Raw genomic sequence first — 20,394 nt, 5'->3', positions numbered from 1 at the left:
ATATTAAACTTGATATTTTCAAAAACCACTTGAACTATTTTTAAAGTTTTGTGATAAAAGTATTTTTAAGAAATTAGGACAATGTAAAAATGGGCACATCAATGTCATACCATTTTGGAACATGCGGGTGAGACCCACTTGCCGTTTTTTAACCAAGTATGACGTCGTTTCAACGTGCACACATTTTAAACCTCTCCCTATCTGTATACAGTTTCGTAACCACCCATGATGTATCGAAAAAATTACGACTTTTAGAGCACAACGTACAACTCCGATACACACATAAAAACCCTCCCCTGAAAATCCCCCAAAAGCTCACTGTTATCCGGGGGAAGTGAGGGATTCGTGAATGGACAAGTACAAGTGGAGTGCCCACGAGCCCTGATTCATTTCCACCATCTGTTCTTTCGCTTTCTCTCTTGCTGTCATCTGCTTTGGCTGGATCCTGGCCGGATTCCATGGCTTCAATCATCGAATCTGGTTGGACGGTAACGCCATCTCCTTTTTTCCGACTGTATTGATATTATACTACGCGTTTTGCTTCTTCCGTTGCCTTAGATTTGGTCTCATTTATGGATAGTTTGTTTGTACTGATTTTTGGATGTATGTGCGAGTGTTATCGGCTCTGTATTCATAAATCTGCGTCGCATTGATCTATAATTAAGAATTTGTGCTATCGAATATGCGTTGATTGATGAGTAACTAAACTTTAATGCTGAAATGAATAGTTATTTGTATTGGAGGAGATTTTAGTATGATTCGCAAGTCGGAACTCGCGTAATTGCGTTTAATGTAGTACTCTCATACTTTAGCACATGCATGAGATTATACATGTTCAGGAATGGATGTAAGGAAGACATCACCGAACTTTGAAGTGAAAGGATCAGGGATGTCAAGAGATCTAGTTAGTATTTGGTAATTTGGTGTCAATTTTCTTATTGACCTCTAAGTTTTGATTTCATGTTTAAATGATTTTACTGTTCTTGTAATCTTGTCAATTTGCTGCTTGACATCTAGGTTTTGCATATATTAGTAAATGATTTTCCTATTTCCTTTGTTTGAACAATTTTTGGGCCACATTAACACAAGAGGCTTGTGATTTATGTGATGAATTAGTGAAGTTCTGGATGCTTACTTTTCCCTAGAAACTTATGGTTGTACAGAATACAAAAGGGGCTTAAAACAGGGGGAGGGGGGGGGGGGGGGCGATGCCCCCTTCTTTTCTAATTTATTCTACAAGTGGAAGTATGAAAATCAAATTGGGTACATTTCAGCCTAAAGGCTTATGATTCTGTAGTTTTAGCAGACAATAAATGGATAATCCACTCCCATTTTTGTTTCTTTTGTATCCTCACCCTTTTAGAACTGATGAACTTCGGTCCTTCCTTTTCATCTCCTTTTCCTCATGTCCAATGATCACTTTTGAATTTGTTGTCCAAGTAATTATATTTTCAGGAGCATAAGCCTAAGAATGTTTCCACTACTTATTTTGTTCTTGAAAACTCAACTCTTATCTAATAAAACCTTTTAATATCCTTTGAACCAACCTGTTACACAAGAACATTTTATAGAAAACTACGTTGGTTTTTGTATTTGTTTATCACATCTTATGTAGACATAAAACATTCTTGTAATACAACTTATTTCTTGTGGTTTAACACCACGATACAGAGGCTGATTACTGATTACTGACCCTTTTTTTTTTCTTTTCTTTTCTAATTGCAGTATCTGATCACAAATTTCAGTGACTTTCAGTTGGCTTGCCTTGGAAGTTTTTTGCTTCATGAATCTGTTTTCTTCTTATCTGGACTTCCTTTCATTTACTTAGAAAGGGCAGGATGGCTGAACAAGTACAAAATTCAGGTTTAACTATCTCACATTCTCATGCCTTTGGAAACCTGCTTTTTCTAATGTCATTAATTTTGTTACATTTTTATGTCCAGATGAAGAATAACACCAATGAAGCTCAAAATAAATGCATCACTCGCTTACTATTGTATCATTTTTGTGTCAATCTCCCTGTTATGATTGCTTCATATCCTGTCTTCAGATTCATGGGAATGAGAAGCAGTCTTCCATTGCCATCCTGGTATTTTCAAGTCAAAACATAATATATATATATATATATATATATATATATATATATATATATATATATATATATATATATATTCATTAATTTTCTCAAAATTGTAATCCCTTTTCACTTTGTAGGAAAGTAATGTCTACACAGATAATATTCTACTTCATAGTTGAAGATTTTATATTTTACTGGGGACACAGAATTTTACATACCAAATGGCTGTATAAGCATGTCCACAGTGTCCATCATGAGTAAGAGCATGTTTCTTTTTTTTAATGTTTTTCATTTTTTTCATTTATTTAATTCATTTATACAACAGGTATGCAACGCCTTTCGGATTGACTTCAGAATACGCACACCCTGCTGAAATATTATTCCTTGGTTTTGCTACTATTTTCGGTCCTGCCATCACGGGCCCACATCTCATAACACTTTGGTTGTGGATGGTGGTGAGAGTTCTTGAGACAGTTGAGGCACATTGTGGTTATCATTTCCCATGGAGCCCCTCAAACTTTCTTCCTTTATACGGGGGGTTAGTGATTAGTCTTACTCTATAAATAATAAACTTATCATTCATTTTTTTTTTAAATATTTGCTAACGTTATTGGTATAACAAATTTCCCTTTTATAAAAAAAAAAAAATTCAGTTCTGACTTTCATGACTATCATCACCGACTCATCTACACCAAATCAGGGAACTACTCATCAACTTTTGTCTACATGGACTGGTAAGACTTTAGTTTGACTTTTTATATGATTATGTCATGTCAAACGCAGTACAATCTGTTATGTCCTGTATAGGATTGTGATATGACAAATGACATCTTTGCATCAGGTTATTTGGCACGGACAGTGGGTACAGAAAGCTGAAGGCATTGAAGAGTGAAGAGGAAGCCATGTTTAAAGAGAATTGACTAAGGGGAGAAAAGGTTCCTTTTTATTTTTTTTCTTGAATGTGATTTGTTTCTAGACTTTTAACGTTGTTGATTTGAAAATCCTTTTCAGAACCAAAAAGAAACTTGTTGAATAACAAGTATTGTTTTTTCTCCTTCAAACGTGTGCATGAAAAATGGTCGATGAATTGTAATTTATCTTTTGAGTGAATTACATTATTGGTCCCTAAGCATAGCTAATTTTTGCAATTTTGGTCCAAAAGAAAACTTTTTATGACCAAAATTGAAAAAATCTGCTACACGGACCAGAAATGTAATCTATATTTTGTATTTTGGTAATGAATTATTTTCGTACAATATACCAACGTATTTCAATTTTTGTTTATTTGAGACTTAATGTTTCTTTTGTATTTCGTAGTTGATACTTGCTGCGACTTTGCCTGGCCACAAAATGAAAAATAAACAATAAAAAATAGAATGTGTTGGTTTTTGATTGCAAATATATTATTAAAAATTGGCTTAAAGTATATTGTCATTATGCATTTGACCATATACATTCTGGTTCTACTTTTGTACCATAAAGAAAACTTTTGGTCTTTAGAACATTTTATAGTGATTCCTAAGAAACGTTTAAAATTATTACAAATAATTACTTTATTTATAAAAACACTTTTTGAAAAACTTAAAAGAATATGAAATCTACTCAAATGTTATTTGTCAAATCAAAAGATTGTCTAGGGCGTCTACAAAAGTTCTTAGGCTACTAGGTATGTTAATAAATTCACGCATAGAAATCATCGTGGAGGCTGAGGTGGAGGGATTTCAATCCGTAAACACCACCCCCAATTGGAGTAGTTGTCTTATGGAGTGGTATCCTCTATGGGTGTTCACTAGAGGTTATAGAGTGTTTTTCTCTCTTTCTTTTTCTTTTTGGTATTTCACTAGTGAACACCATTTCATGAGGATAGTGGACTGGATTGTTGAATAGTTTGTTGATGAGCTGACCATCATTCACACGTAACAACATCGGAACGCCTTATCGAGTTAGGAAATTTGTTATTTTCTACTTTCTACAAGTTACTTAAGTTCGTACTAACGAACATCTTGATAATATTTTAAAAAATTTTTATTGACTAATCTTCATAAATGGTCCCGTGGTTTCTTAGAATATCAAATTTCATCATTTAACTTTTTTCCGTCTCAGCGAAGGTCCCCATGATCTCAATTAAAACCAAAAGATGTAAAACACTATACCTTCAAAAAGATTCCCTTTGTTCTAGAATTTTCAGAGGCGGTGGTATGGGGTTCATTGCGATCCAAAAGTAGAGATGCGGAGATCATTGGATAGTGGATGATAAGGGTGATGATGTGGGGGACCATAGATGGTGGTGTTGTGGTGGGTTTGTTGCATATGAACGAATCGACCAGTATCAGAAGGGAAAACGATGGTGGGGTTATTGGAGATGAAGGGATCGAACCGATTTCAAGTCTCCAATTCGGGTATCTCATCAATTCCTCCCAAACAATTGAACAACCTAGTAAGACGGATATGAAGATAATCAAAATCATTTCATCTGAGTACATTTTAGATTTGTCACCATCTTCGTTTATTCCCCAATTTTCGATGATGTTCTTTACTCTAACCTAAAAACATAAGTGAGAAACGAAAAATGAATGCCTTTCTTCCTAATCGTCCTTAATGTTTGTCTCTTTCCCTTGGTTGCCATCGTCTTCAACCTATCACTAAATAGGTGAGATAATAAACCATAGAATGGGAACTATGACGGACTCCAGTTTTATAGATGAATATGAAGATGAAGAGAAGTTTGAATGGAGATGAAAATGAACAAAGGTTTGGACTGTGGAGTAATTAGGTCTTGAAAACGGGATGGTGGTTCGATGATGAGAGAGGTTTGTTGGAGATGAGGAAGGAAGAAAGTGTTGGGGTAGCTTTATTTCCGGTACGTACTCAATTGGGGTGTAATTGGGGGTAGGGGTTGAGGATCGAGGTCAATGTTTTAAAAACCGGTTTTTTAGTTGAATCGATATGGCGACCGGTTCCCGGTTCAACCGATTCGACCGCTTGGTCAATCGGTTTCTATATTTTCCATTTTTTTCTATTTTCTTACACATACATACATATATAAATCATGATTTGATGTTTACAAGTTCAAACACTAAAAATACATATAAAAATAAGTTGTAGAAGAATCCAAATACATTAAAATAACGCATAACTATAAGTTTTACTGCTTTGCATCAATTCATATATGTCAAAAAAAGTATAATACCAAAACAAAATATAGTTTTAGATGAATAGAAACACATCAAAAAAATTATAACATTTACCATATGTTTTATCTAGAGAAAACTCAAAAGATTTGAAAAAAAATCACTAAAGTTTATTATGTAAGTGGTTTTTTTATGTGTTTTTATTCGGTTTAACCAGTTTATTTTGACTGGTTCAACCGGCCGGTTTTTTTGGTTCAATCCGGTTCAGAAATCGATGTAAAATCGGTGATAATTAAACCGCTCCCTCCCCCTTTCCCGATCCAATCGGTTTGACGTGCCTGTTGAAACCGGTTTTTAAAACATTGATCGTGGTGGCTGTGGGGGTGTTTTTTAATGTTAATATTAGCTAAAAGAAAATATAAAATAAAATAAAAGGGTATAAAAGTCTTTTTATCTGGCTAAGGAACCAACAATGCACGAAACTGAACCCACATGGACTCTTCATGAAACCGAAAAATGTTAGAGATGAAACTTGAGAAACTATTGGAACCATTTATGAAAATTAGTATTTTTTTTTTTAATTTTTTGACAGTATTATTTTTTTTATTATCCTTACATTATTTTTCTATTAACTTTTCTTAGAACAATTGAATGCAATAAAAAAACTAGCAAGATGTAAGAACTAAAAATTACAAGAAACAGTTAAATAAAAGTGAGCAACGCTATTTGACGCCAATCTAAAACATTTAAATTAGAATTATGTTTGATCGGATTAAAGACCAAAGATTGAATGTCATCCGCCGTATTTAAATGAGTCTGTTTAAAATTCTTAAACATAACTCCATTTCTAGCTCTCCAAATCTATCACACCGCCCAAATAGGGATGAGCATAGGCGGGTACCCACCTCATTTGGTGAGAACCGGAACCGACGGTTCCTAGAAAGTTAGAACCGGAACTGGAACCGTTCTAGGCAATCTTTAAATATTTGGAACTAGTCACGGGTAACTCGGTTACATTAATTTTGTGAACTTTTCTCGATAAAGTCATAAAACAACAATTTAGTTTGATTGAAATCAAATCAATTCGGACCAAAGAGGGACAAAATCGGACCAATATATTCTAAATCGATCTAAGTAACACACACACACACACACACACATATATATATATATATATATATATATATATATAAACCGGTTCCGGCGGGTACCCAACGAGTAGTGGTCCCGAAAAACTGAGAACCGGAACCACTTAAAGTGGTTCCGGTTTCAGAACCAACAGTTTCGAGGCGATTACGCTTCCGATGCACATCCCTACCGCCAAGTACATAAGGGCACGTTTCAAAAATAACACCTTCTTGTTTGCCACACTAAACCAATTCCATATCGTCTGAGCACAATTACAACCAAAGAATAGATGATCCACTCATTCATCTTCCAAGGTGTAGAATTGACACCTAGACGAAAAAATCAAGATACCTCTACGGATCAGATTCACGACGATTCGAAAAATTAATTTGGCATAATAGCTTTCTCCAACTATTAACATTTTCGAAAAAAAAGCAATTAATTATCCTTTTTCTATCTTAGATGTTTGTAGGGTATTTCTTTTACTAACATTTGTTAGTTTTTCTTTTTTTTCAAAACTATATAAATAATAAAAATTAACATATGTAGTTAAAAAAATTTAAAATAAAAATAAAAGATTAGTTAACCGTGATGTTTATAATATATATATATATATATATATATATATATATATATATATATATATATATATTAGAGTTTGAAACTTTTAACAATTATATTTAAATTGTATGACTTTTTCATATATTAATTTTTATTTTGTTTATTAAATCAATTAATTACCTAAATATAAAACCTAAAAGAAATATAATATCAAAACAAAATTACGGTATAAAATAAAATGTAATGATCATATGACAAATTCTAAAAAATAAATTAAAAGGTTAGTAAAAAATAAAATTTTTGAAGTAACGTTTAAAATACATTTTCTTCTCAAATAATAAAAAGGTTTTTTTAAATAGTAAAAAGCTTTACAGAAAACAATCATTGGATATACCAAGTTTCAATAGTTTGGTTACATGGTTAGGCTATCACTTATATATACCCCTCAGTTATACATATTAGATCAGATCAAAAGTTATTGTCATCTTAGTTTTAAATCATCACAATTTTCCATCAGTTAAGAAAAACTTACCACTTCACATCACCACACTAATATGCATGTTGTCTTGTACATTAAAGAAGCTAAAGAAGGGTTCTTGCATGCCATGGCGTTGCACACACTACATCCTGTCATGTCATACCATGATGGTATGCACAATCTGACTTTTAATTTGACCACATAAAAAACACACCATAAACATGACATGCATACTGTTTAAATATCCTTATAATGAATCCAAATACAAAACCGACATGTCTGTCGATTATAATTACTAGCATATATTAATTAAACGGACTTTAAAAAATAATTGCAATTTTTAATCTCAATTACATATAATAACATCATAAGAACATAATTTATATCGGAGAGCTTCAAATCGTTGCACTTGATTTGTCCCACTTACCACGCATCACTTCTAAAAACTAAGTAATAGTGTTTTGTATTAAAAAAGAAAATATCATTTTGATAACTATTTAGGAAATTAAATCTCTTACACATTGAGTTCATAGTGTGTTTGTAGTGATGTTCGTTTGAGTGGAACACTTCGGTCCGGTACAACATATGTATGGATAATGATTTATGAACGGTCTAAATTAGGGAAAATGACATAAAAGCCCTTAAGTTTCATAAAAATATTGGTTTTACCTTTTGACGTGTTTTATGTGCAGTAAAGCCCGAAGTTTTGTTTGATTTGGTCATTTTTACCTTTGTAGCCGGTTTCTAGGTACCTGCCGGTTACATAATGCCAGTAAAGCCCTTATATTTTCAAAAATGTTCGGATTTACCCTTAAGTTTTTCAAAAATATTCGGATTTACCCTTACCTTGATTGTTATTTTGATTATTATTATTATTATTATTATTATTATAATAATAATAATAATAATAATAATAATAATAATAATAATAATCAATGCAAGGGTAAATCCGAATATTTTTGAAAATTTAAGGGCTTTACTCATATTAGGTAACCGGTAGGTTACCTGGAAATCGGTTACAATAGTAAAAATAAACAAATTAAACAAAACTCCAGGCTTTACTAGACATAAAACACGTCCAAGGATAAAACCGACATTTTTGTGAAAACTTAAGGGCTTTTATGTCATTTTCTCTCCAAATTAAATCAAACTTGATATGAACAAACCAAATTACAATTTATATGGATCAATTTTTATAGTTCATTTTTTAAAATGCCAGTAACATTTCAACATATATTAGATTTTTACATATTTACATACCAAAAGGTTTTTGATATGACAGTATCAGATGTTAGAAATATAGCCACCAAAAAAGTTAGAGGCTTCAAGTCTCCAATGATGGATAAATAGGTAGTTTAGTAGAATGTAAAGTATATGTAAGTTGGCCCTTTGTAACTGTCATAATAAAGAAGACATTAAAATATTTAAGTATCATATCTAGTCTAGGCAAGAACACAACATTTGCAAATATTGGAGTATGGCTAGGCTAATCATGGTTAACTAATACCATTGATAAAAAATTAAAAATACTAAACATCATTTCACCAATAGCAACACTTCGAATTCAGATTGAATATTGATATGAATATATGATAATTAAATAAGAATTTGGCCACATTCAAATTTGAAAAACTCATTAAAGATTTGGCCGAATGGTAAGAATTTTTATATAATTTTGAAAATATAAATAAATTCTAGTACAGAGAAAACTGTTGCTCCATTGGTAAATAAGTAAATGAAAACGATTTGTTTTATGCAAATTACACTGCCATATTTTGTTGTTTTTCTTGTTAAATACTAGGGTAAATGGCATAAAAACACTTCTTTTATACAGAAATTCGATTTTGACACCGAGTTTTTTTTGTGTCAATTTTGACACTATGTTTTCCAATTTGTTACAATTCTGACCACTTGACCGGTTAATTAGGTTGCATGCTGACGTGGCATGATTACATGATATGCTGACGTGTCAAAACTGAACTTTTTTCTCATAAAAAACATTAAGTTTTCATTTTTTTTTTTTCGATTTTTACACTAAGTTTAATTTTTTCTTTCAACTTTGACACTATGTTTTTTGTTCCAAATCGAACATCATTTTTTTCCAATTTTGTTCAATGTTGACAATTTTTTATTTGAAACCGTATAAATATTTTTTAAATACATTTAAACCGTATAAATATGTTTTTTTTTCATTTAAAAACCATAGTTTTGTATAAATACATTTTTTTTACACTCAAACCATATTTTTATGTATAAATATGTATTAGTTATATAAAAATTGTATTTTATATTAAATATGCAACTTTAAAATGTGGTTTTTAAACGAAAAAAATATGTTTATACGGTTTAAAATGTAATAAAAAAAATATATTTATATGGTTTCAAATGGAAAATAGACAAAATTGAACAAAATTTGATAAATGATGTTCGATTGGAACAAAAAAAAACATAGTGTCGAAATTGAAATAAAAAATTAAACTTAGTGTCAAAATCGAAAAAAGTGAAAACTTAGTGTTTTTTGTGGAGAAAAAAATTCAATTTTGACACGTCAGCATATCATGTCATCATGTCACGTCATCAAAACTGACACGTCATCATGCCACGTCAACATGTAACCTGGTTAACCGGTCAAGTGGTCAGAATTATAACAAATTGGAAAACACAGTGTCAAAATTGATACAAAAAAAACACGGTGTCAAAATCGAATTTCTGTGTAAAAAGAGTGTTTTTTGTGTCATTTACCCTAAATACTATTGTATATTGTTCAATAGTGTTTAATTCGACATCGTAGAATAGCTTGTACATCTGCTATATACATGTATATTTTATCTACCGTACAAAATGTCCGACAAATTCTTCACACAATTGGTTGAAATCTCTAACTCTTTCCACATGCAGACTTTTGTACCTTAGTGTACCGGTTTGTCACATCCCCGACCGGCGGTGGAAACACCAGTACCGACGTTTGATGTGATACACAGTTATTGAATATATTGAACAATACACAAAAGATATAACCCAAACGATAGTTATTGAATATATTGAATAACTGTTATGTCGTAGGATGATAGTTATTGGCATGTCTGTATGTGCTTGTTGTCTTTATAACTCATACTAATATGAATTTATGCTCAGATGTAGGGTGAAATAGACTCGTAGCGATTGAAAGATACCGAGGGAGTCAGAAGGGACTCAGACAGTCGGAAGGGAATCAGGGGTGAAATATACCCGTTATAGCTTTAGGTTGATATGTATGCATGATGTGTATGTATGATATGTTGTATTTTGGGAAGCTCACTAAGTTTTGTGTTTAGAGTTTATGTTTAAATGTTTTTTTAGGTACTTCTAGTTCAAAAGGGAAGAACCTGACATGATCGCATCGCATCCACCTATTTGTTATGTTTATTTAGAATTTTATTAGATTTTAATAAAAAAATAAAATATTTTCTCGAAATTCTAAAACTGTTAATTGAATTTGTTTTGGATATCCAAAGTTTTTTTTCTTTCATTTTTAAAATTTCAGAACGAAATATATCTATCTGCTAGAAAAAATACTTTTAAATGTTGTGGACTTACCCTTTCAAATATATTGGTCATTAAAAGAAATAGGTATTTTCTATAATGTTAACTTAAAATATGATTATTTTAGTTAATATCTCTATTTTATTCTTTTTAGATGGATTATATGAAATTAATTTAATCACTTGATAAAACCATAGATGATCGATGCATATAATATTTGTTGATGATGAAAGCTTGTATGCTAGTTTTAGCAATAATTAAAAATAAAACTAAAGAAAAAGTTTTTCTTTCTTTCCTATAAAAGGAATCCAAAGATATTGTCCTTCCCGATGAACAAAAGCATATGTAATGATGTAAATAATCCGATTAATAGGAATAACGTTTTATGAGTTTAAATAAATAATAACGAATAAAAGGATAATTAATGATGTAAATAATCCTATTAATAGAAATAACGTTTTATGAGTTTAAATAAATAATAACGTCTATACATTAATTTTGATTTTAGTTAATCAATTTTTATATTATTTTTAAAAACATACTTTAATTCTCCGAAATAATAAAAATCTTCAAGTATATCATTATTTAACCTGAAATTATGGGTGACAATTGTTGACACGGCACGATAAAAAAAACACGACACGAAACGAAATTGGACGAAACTGAAATTCGAATTCGTGTAGTGTTCGTGTTAAGTATAAAAAACACGATACCATGTCGTGTCGTGTTTAAAATTAGACACGAAATTGACACGATTTAATATTTATTTGTTGTGTTTTTCGTGTTTGTCCTGTTTTTTGTATTATGTATCATTAAATATTAATTAAATAAACTATTTTTTTTAATTATGTTATATTTGTCGTGTCGTGTCGTGTTTGTCGTTTTTTAATTGATTCATTTTCATGTTTGTTAAAAAAAATACGATATCGTGTCGTGTCGTGTCAAACAAAAACACGACACGATGATCCGATTTGCCACCCCTACCTGAAATCAACATATTTTGTTTTAAGTTGGTAGGATATTTAACCTCTCTTTAAGCTATACTAAGGTTTTTATTATAAATGTGATTGTAATATACACTCATTTATTTGCACACTAACGGTTATTATAAAATATGTTGATTTTAGTCTGATGTCTAAATTTTTATAATTTATTGCAATAAAAGGACTTTTATGTATTGTATTTAAGTAAAACAAAAACTCAACAAAATTCACTTAAACCAAATATTATAATTTTTGGATGCGTTCATTAAGAAAAATCTCAAATAGTTATTGATACTATACCTCTTCTCAGAATATACATAAATATATAAATAACTAGGCGAATGTCTGCGCGTTGCGCAGAAACACATATATATTTGAAGTCTTTGCAAATATATGTTTTTTTTTTTAAATATAACAATAATGATGTTAAATTTGATATAATAATTTGTATACTAAATTGATATAATATATTGATTATTTCGAATTATATAATAATATATATACTTCTATTATAACTTCATAATCTCAATCGTTTGAATGACTTCTACCCGCGAGTTATATATAAATAAAATTAAATATAATAAATAGTTTAATGTTATTTATAATTATTGTTATTGTTAATTAATTTTTTAAAATTTATCTGCTTAATGTTTTAATTTCTATCATTATGATTATTAAAAACATCAAATATTACTTTTGATTTAAAAATTAACAAATTATTAATTTTTTAAAATTTATCTGCTTAATGTTTTAATTTCTATCGATATATTATATCAATTTAGTATACAAATCATTTATATAAAGTTATTTTTAACTATTTCTATTGTAAGTTATTTTAAGCTACTTATTTAGAAAATTTTAACGATTATGAAAATATCTTCAGGAAATATTTTACTTAAATTGAGATTACAATTTAGTTTTTGCATTCATCACTACAATTTATCACTTTTAACTATTTACAAAATATTCTTTGGTTTTTTAATTGGAACATAAATTTATATTTAAGTTCACATTGTAATGTGTGATAACACCTATATAGTTGAAGTCCTTACAAATATATATATATATATATATATATATATATATATATATATATATATATATATTTTAAATATAACAGTAACATCGTCGTTAAATTTAATATAATAATTCGTATACTAAATTAATATAATATGTTGATTACTTTAAATTATACGATAATATATATATATATATATATATATATATATATATATATATATATATATATATATATAATAACTTGTTAATCTTAATCGTTTGAATAACTTCTACCTGTGAGTTACACATTAATAAATTTAAATATAATATATGGTTTAATGTTATTTATAGTTGTTGTTATTCTTAATTAATTTTTTAAAATTATATGCTTAATGTTTTAATTTCTATCATTATAATTATTTAAAACATCAAATATTATTTTTTGATTTTAAAGGTAACAATATAAACATTTATATTGAGTTATTTTTAACTATTGTTTTTTGTAACTTATTATAAGCTACTTATTTGAAAACTTTTAACGATTATAAAACTATCTTTAGGAAATATTTTAGTTAATTTGAGATTACAATTTAGTTTTTGCATTTATCACTATAATTTATCAATTTTAAATATTTACAAAGTATTCTTTGCTTTTTTAAGTGGAACTGAAATTTATATTTAAATTGACATTGTAATGTTATATTTAAGTTTGCAATTTAAGTATTTTGTCCAAACTATTCAAAGGTTGCAACTTTAAACTAATAATGGTTTATATATAACAACATATTAAATCTAATAAATTAAGTATAATATGTTAAAAGTTAAAGCCATAACTTTATAAGTAGATATAAAGATATCATTTTAGTATTGAAATTTAGTTTATTTATGATTACACTTTAGGTTTGATATTTATTTAACCTTATTAACTAACTTATAATCATTATTAGAAAGACACTACAATTTATCACTTTTAACTATTTATAAAATATTCTTTGAGTTTTAAGTTAAACTAAAATTTATATTTAAGTTGACCTTATAATGTTATATTTAAATTAATAATTTAAGTATTTTATACAAATTGTTCCAAAATTGTATCTTAAAAATGATAATGGTTAACATCCAACAATATATTAAAACTAATAAATTAAATATAATATGTTGAAAGTTAAAAACATAAATTTATAAATAGAAATAAATATATTATTTTAATATTGAAATTTAGTTTATATATCATTACACTTTAGGTGTGATATTTATTTAACCTAATTAACAAAATTATAATTATTATTAGAAAGAAATTGAAAAGTCATGGAAGTTTCAAATGAATGTGGTGAAAGAAAAAATGCATGGGAGTTTCAAATGAATATGGTGCTTGGAAAATGTTTCCTTTATAAGTATATAATGATTTTAGATTATTTTTATGTAAATAAAATGATAGTTATTGAAACATTCTATATAAACCATACACACAATTTATGATTTAACACGTTGTACAATATATAAATTGTATAGTTTTTTAAAACATAAATTATTATTTATGACAAAATATTGTTGTGTTGAGATAATTTATAATAGTCTTTTAAGAATTTAATAAAATAACTTTAACTTTGAAGACTATTAAAATAAAATTTACATATTTATATGGTCTTATTAACACCAACAATATATTAATAAATACATTATAGATATTTTAACAAAATCAATAGTTGTATGTTCATCGTTAAGCAACCAGAATGACTATATTTCATTGCAAAGTATTTCCAAAAGTAGACACATCTTTTAGAAAAATTGATATAAAGTAAAGTTAAGAAAATTTTGGGAATTTAATCACTACCTTGGAACAACTTTAACTAAAAAATCGAGCAAAGAAAACGACACGCTCCAACGATAGTTGGTTCTCTTTTTCATTCAAAATCATTCGGATTCTAGTAATACTACTTACATTGCATTGTTTTTTAAAATTTTCGGTTTAAATTATGTTATTGTTTTTGGTTTGTCGACACATAAAAATCAATAAAAATATATTGCGACGAAATTTCATTTTAAACATCTTTGTTTCTCCAGCGTAAAAAAATTAACATTTTCTATATAATATGCAGTAGATTTATTTCTTGTAATGATTTTAGTATTGTTTTTTTTGGAGGAACCAAATCTTTGTTTGAAATATATATGAAGATTAGGAGGGAGGTTGCAAAGACAAAATGGACACACCAACCTTCTTTTTGAAAGCATTATTGCCATTCAATATCGGAATTTAATCATTCATTTTGGGGTCCATGATTTTTGGGTAAGAACCAAGTGTTAGAATTACACATGTTCCACTCTATTCTTGACGAGTGGCAATGACTATCCAACTTAGATTTTCTTGTCTCATAACCAACAAAAAAAAAATCAAGATGAGCAAAAAAGATCGGTCTAAGAAAGATCAGTTTGGTATGGTCTTCATAAAGAATCGAATGTGATTGTAAAGTTATCTAATAATAACTTTGTTGTTGCTCTTCTTTAAGGGTAGAATCGATTAGACACCGTATCTTTTCTAGCATACTGAACCAAGAAATATTAATCCTTCTAGTAAAAATACTACACTAACTTATTTCTAAATGAATTCATGGTTTGCGGACTCTAATGAAATCCAATGGTACTAGAATTTAAGAGTCATTTCCATAGCTTGTACCACTATCAAATGGACCAAAGTACATTTATACATGTAGACCTCACAAACATATCTCGTTGAAACAGTAAACATGTTAAATACATTCGTAGGGATAAACCTTGCAAACATTACCCGTTTAGTTCGTATCCAGTTAGTAAGTTTAACGTTTAAACTTTGTAAACGTGTTGTGTCATGTTGGGTTGGAACACTAAGAGGGTGTTTGGATAAATTAGTTTATAGTTTATTACCTTATTGCTTATTAGCTTATTGCGGTAGGAATAAACAGTTTTTGCAAAAATGTTTGTGGTGGGAATAATAGCAATAAGCAAGGAGAGAAATGTTTATTAAAATCAGCTTATTTAGCTTATTCCTACCACAATAAGCTGATTTTTAAGGATTTTTATCCAAACACTTAAACTTGGTTTATTGTGGTGGGAATAAGCAATAAACAATACCAACAATTTTTTTTCCTATCCAAACACCCTCTAAACATGATGAAAGATAAGTTGGGGATAAAGCAAGTCAAAAGTAAATAATTAAGCAGAATATCCAAAGTTCATAACAAGTTTAAGTGGAATAAGTAGGAGTTGAAGAAACGGATGAAGATGTCGTGAGAAGTTAGGAGTGATAGAGTGCAATTGTGAAGTATGAGATAACATGAAAAAATTGAAAAATTAAAAATGAGGTCTTAATAACTTCCACGTTAAAAATGACTCAACCCAAATAATTTCTTTCGTATGTGGTTTTGGTTTCAACTCATTAGCAAAAACAGAGGCATTATGGAAAGTATGTTGTTCCTTAAATATTGATTTTCATAAATATTATGGCAAATTTTTGTTTTTTTTTTTGGGAGTTTTGATTTTATAGATTAGTGTTTGAAAATTGTGATATTTAGTTCAAAAATATTCTAAGATGTCAAAGGATATTAGATAGTTTTTATTTGCTACAATCTTTAATCATCAATCAAATAAATTTTGTTATACATATTGTCTAACACTAATTAGTTATGACATCATTTCTTTTTGTTTTAAAAAAATAAGATGTCTCCTTCAAATTTTAATATTAAAACCCATCAAAAAAATCATAAGTATCAACAACAAGAAAAGTATGAAAATTATGTGTTAAAACGGAATATTTTTTCAAATGCATAATAGTTTTTAATGTAAAAAATGTTAGAGGCTTCTTTCCAAAAAGAAAAAAATAAGGGTGAGAAAAGTACCGAAAATTCCGATTTAAACCGATACTGTTTATGTTTATATGGATTGTAATCGGCACTCTAAAATCATGAGATTCGGGATTCAGTATCTGTGCTAGTATTGAAAACCGGTACCTGTACTAGTAGTATTAGTTCTGTCGTGTTCGGTATCGACTTTCCACCCAATTCAATATTCATAAATCTTGGGTCGGTACCGGTTCGGTTTAGGTCCCGTTCTATTCTTACCCCTAAAAAAAGGTTAAGGGCCGCTCGAAAAAATTATGTAATACCGAAAGGTTACCGGTGATTATTTTTAAAAGTGTCAAATCGTAAAAATAAAAATATAAGTTATTTTGAGAAAAAGAAACGTTTAACTTTAAACCGGTGTATCATAAAATATAATGTATTTTATATATTATCCCTAGGTTTCGCAACATACGTGTATATACGACTAGTCCAAATAAGTACAAAAGTGTTTCACATAACTCATTAAGTCATTATGAGATCCAAGTTTAAGTTCAACAGAAATAATCCTTAGGTCGTTATAGTTTTTCAGACTTTGTTGTTCTTCGGTTGTAATTTTAGTTTTTCGGTGTTTGTACGACTTCCACGATCTTTTACTTCTAAAAACCTTCCTCTCCTTTTCAACATGTACAAAAAAAGTATATATACGTATTACCATATAACAATATAATTAAGTACAACAGTATAAATACGTATTATCATAGAATTACATACACGTTGATAATAATTATTTTTAAATAACTGTTAAATATCTAAAACCTTAAAGCAGGAATAATATAAAATACATAAAATCTTACAGGCTATAATTTATAACCGATGTTAATAATATATAATTAACAAATATATAAAAACGTGAATTTGAAAAGATATTTCGTTAAAATTCAATCCGTTTTGAAAAACTTAATGGGAAGGGAATAATAAATAAAGAATAAAGATTAATTCAATTCCCCACACACAGAGAATTGAGAACACTACACAATCTCGTACTTGACGATCTTGCCACGTACACCCTAGCCCCCCAAATTAGTATTAAACAATTAAAAAGAAAATTAAAAAGAAAATAATTCAAAAGACTGACCACATGCCTGTCAGACCGTGAAATTACTCTCCACCAGCCGTGTTTCATTGTGATTGGCCCACGTCCGTCGCACGGAAAAGTTTACAGTACACGCGTTTGATGATATCAGAGATGGACGGCCGAGATCAGGGAGATAGGTGTTTAGGCGGGGAACCACTCTCATAACATACTCCCACACGTCACTTGATCAGTTGCCCCTGCCCAAAATTTTCACGGGCAGTTACCCCGTGGCGACACCAAAAAGCTTCCCTTGAGGTCCCTCTTGTTTCTCTTTAGTCTTTAGTGTCCCCTTTAAACACCTCTCTCTATCTCTCTCTTCTGCCTTCAATTCGACATATATTACGAATCTTCACCAGGATTTTGTGTACAGTGATGAAATATTCTTGAACATCGGTTGTTTATGATCGGAGACTTAAAGACGGCTGTTTTAGGGGTGGCGGTGGTGGTGGATTATGGCGGAGATTTGTTGTGGGGTTGTGAGTGAGAACGAGGCTTCGCCGAATTGCGACTCGAATTCTCAATCAGCGAGGCGTAAAAGGATGGAGCTCCGCCGTGTTAAGTTTGTGGCCGGAGTAGCGACGCTTGAAACGGAGAACGGGGTTAAGCAAGCGAGATTGTCGATCTCCCCGGCGTCGTTCTCACGTGAGTGCAGCGACGCTTTCCAGAACTGTAACACTTCGGAAATTAAACCGAAAACGGAGGACGATGGGGTTGATGTTGTTAAGCCTACGCCTTTAGTGGCTACAATTTTGAGACCTTCGGGGTCTGCTGTTTTTATTGACGCGGAAGCGCTTCCGAAATTCGGTGTTGCGTCGGTCTGCGGACGGCGGAGGGACATGGAAGACGCTGTCGCTATTCATCCTTCGTTTTTAACCAGTGATGATAATCAAACGTCTAGTTTGCACTATTTTGGCGTCTACGATGGCCATGGTTGTTCTCATGTACGTATAAACTTCATAATCTAAAATTGAACATGTTACAAGTTTCACGATTATTGAATTTTTCGTTTGATTATTTTAGGTCGCAACCAGATGTAAGGATCGGCTTCACTTGCTTGTGAAAGAAGAGTTGAACAAAAAGGTGGAATCGGAATGGACGAAAACGATGGAGCAATGTTTCAACCGAATGGACAAGGAAGTAATAGAGTGGAACCAAGGCACCGTCGCCGGCAACTGCCGGTGCGAGCTTCAGGCGCCGGAGTCCGACGCTGTTGGATCGACGGCGGTTGTTGCTATCATGACTCCTGATAAGATCATAGTCGCAAATTGTGGCGATTCTAGAGCTGTACTTTGTCGGAACGGAAAAGCAGTGCCTCTATCAAACGATCACAAGGTTAGTTGAGAATTACATCTAATGATTTGTGGTTTCTATGTTGAATTTTTACTAATTTTACGTGCAAAATTGCTTGCAGCCGGATCGTCCAGATGAGCTCAACCGGATTCAAGCTGCCGGAGGGCGAGTTATATACTGGGAAGGTGCTAGAGTTCTCGGAGTTCTGGCCATGTCTAGAGCCATCGGTGAGTGTAAATAAGTAAATTACTTTCCATATCATTCAAAAGTATTTGAAAAAAAAAAGTTCGTCGTCTCCAATTCTCAATTTTCATACTGAATTTTGATTTTATCAGGCGACAATTATCTTAAACCTTACGTGAGTTGCGAGCCGGAAGTGACGATTACAGATCGGGCGCCGGAAGATGAGTGTTTAATAATTGCGAGTGACGGACTGTGGGACGTGGTGTCAAACGACACCGCGTGTGGAGTGGCGAGAATGTGTCTGAAAGGGAAGAGACCGGCGGCGAACATGAAGAATCCGGCGGAGAGCGAAGAGTCGGAGTTGGAGAACTGTGACAGAGCTTGCTCTGATGCATCGATGCTACTGACAAAGTTGGCGTTGGCACGGCGGAGCACGGATAATGTGAGTGTTGTGGTTGTCGATCTAAGGAGGAAATGAAGAATGATAATGACATTTCGCCTTGGATGTGTTTCGACTTTTGAGGGCAAAAACTGAAAAAAGAAACTATGGGGAATGGAATGTTCATCTCCATCTTTTATGAAAAATTAAGTTTAGACGATTGTAATTATTTTTCATCAACTTAATTGGTTGTGCTTTCTTAATTCTCATTTCGATGTGTTTTTTCTTAATGTTTTCTGCCTTAACGTTGTTTCAACCTTCAAGAAGAATATCGTCACATTATTTTGATCTAAATTATTTAATAAGTTTATTAAAAGAGTGTAATCAGTTTAATTCGTTGTTTATTATTTGGGTACGGATGTTAAAATTAAGCATGATGAATGGCATTCGTAAAAAAAAAAAAAAAAACACTCAAATGTTTTGATCATGAAATCAAACGTGATATGATTGTTGAAACATCATCTCAAATGTACTACTAAAACCATAAGGTGAATGTCATAGCACGAGTGTTATAGGCTTGTGGAATATGGTACTAAGAACGCAAGTTGTTGAGTGGCTGGATAATGCTCCAAGGGTGAGTGTTTGAATTATTTGATGGAACTGAGAAGTTGGAATTATGTAGTGGACAACTATGAAAATATCGATGAAAATGC

General features: G+C 30.6%; 2 protein-coding genes across 2 annotated transcripts; both read left to right on the top strand.

Annotated features, from left to right (window-relative positions):
- The first annotated feature begins 311 nt into the window (after positions 1-311).
- LOC145072487 (methylsterol monooxygenase 2-2) lies at positions 312-3,138 on the top strand. The gene is made up of 7 exons (XM_079018922.1): positions 312-488; positions 1,726-1,863; positions 1,944-2,089; positions 2,215-2,334; positions 2,403-2,615; positions 2,731-2,811; positions 2,919-3,138. The coding sequence occupies exons 1-7, from the start codon at positions 459-461 to the stop codon at positions 2,995-2,997; spliced, it is 807 nt and encodes a 268-aa protein (XP_078875048.1). The 5' UTR covers positions 312-458; the 3' UTR covers positions 2,998-3,138.
- A 14,886-nt stretch (positions 3,139-18,024) lies between these two features.
- LOC145072711 (putative protein phosphatase 2C 24) lies at positions 18,025-19,950 on the top strand. The gene is made up of 4 exons (XM_079019176.1): positions 18,025-18,770; positions 18,850-19,161; positions 19,241-19,346; positions 19,455-19,950. The coding sequence occupies exons 1-4, from the start codon at positions 18,282-18,284 to the stop codon at positions 19,778-19,780; spliced, it is 1,233 nt and encodes a 410-aa protein (XP_078875302.1). The 5' UTR covers positions 18,025-18,281; the 3' UTR covers positions 19,781-19,950.
- Positions 19,951-20,394: the final 444 nt, after the last annotated feature.

This window comes from Lactuca serriola, chromosome 9 (assembly GCF_051521515.1).
Source record: "Lactuca serriola cultivar US96UC23 chromosome 9, Lser_US96UC23_V15, whole genome shotgun sequence".
In the NCBI taxonomy this organism is placed as follows: Eukaryota; Viridiplantae; Streptophyta; class Magnoliopsida; order Asterales; family Asteraceae; genus Lactuca; species Lactuca serriola.
This window is presented reverse-complemented; position numbering and strand designations above follow the sequence as displayed.

Excerpts from the sequence above, each read along its gene's own strand:
- LOC145072487 (XM_079018922.1), top strand. The coding sequence starts at position 459 with ATGGCTTCAATCATCGAATCTGGTTGGACG. Across the intron at positions 1,864-1,943 it reads TGAACAAGTACAAAATTCAG|ATGAAGAATAACACCAATGA; the intron begins GTTTAACTATCT and ends TTTTATGTCCAG. Across the intron at positions 2,335-2,402 it reads GTCCACAGTGTCCATCATGA|GTATGCAACGCCTTTCGGAT; the intron begins GTAAGAGCATGT and ends TTTATACAACAG.
- LOC145072711 (XM_079019176.1), top strand. The coding sequence starts at position 18,282 with ATGGCGGAGATTTGTTGTGGGGTTGTGAGTGAGAACGAGGCTTCGCCG. Across the intron at positions 18,771-18,849 it reads ATGGCCATGGTTGTTCTCAT|GTCGCAACCAGATGTAAGGA; the intron begins GTACGTATAAAC and ends TGATTATTTTAG. Across the intron at positions 19,347-19,454 it reads GGCCATGTCTAGAGCCATCG|GCGACAATTATCTTAAACCT; the intron begins GTGAGTGTAAAT and ends TGATTTTATCAG.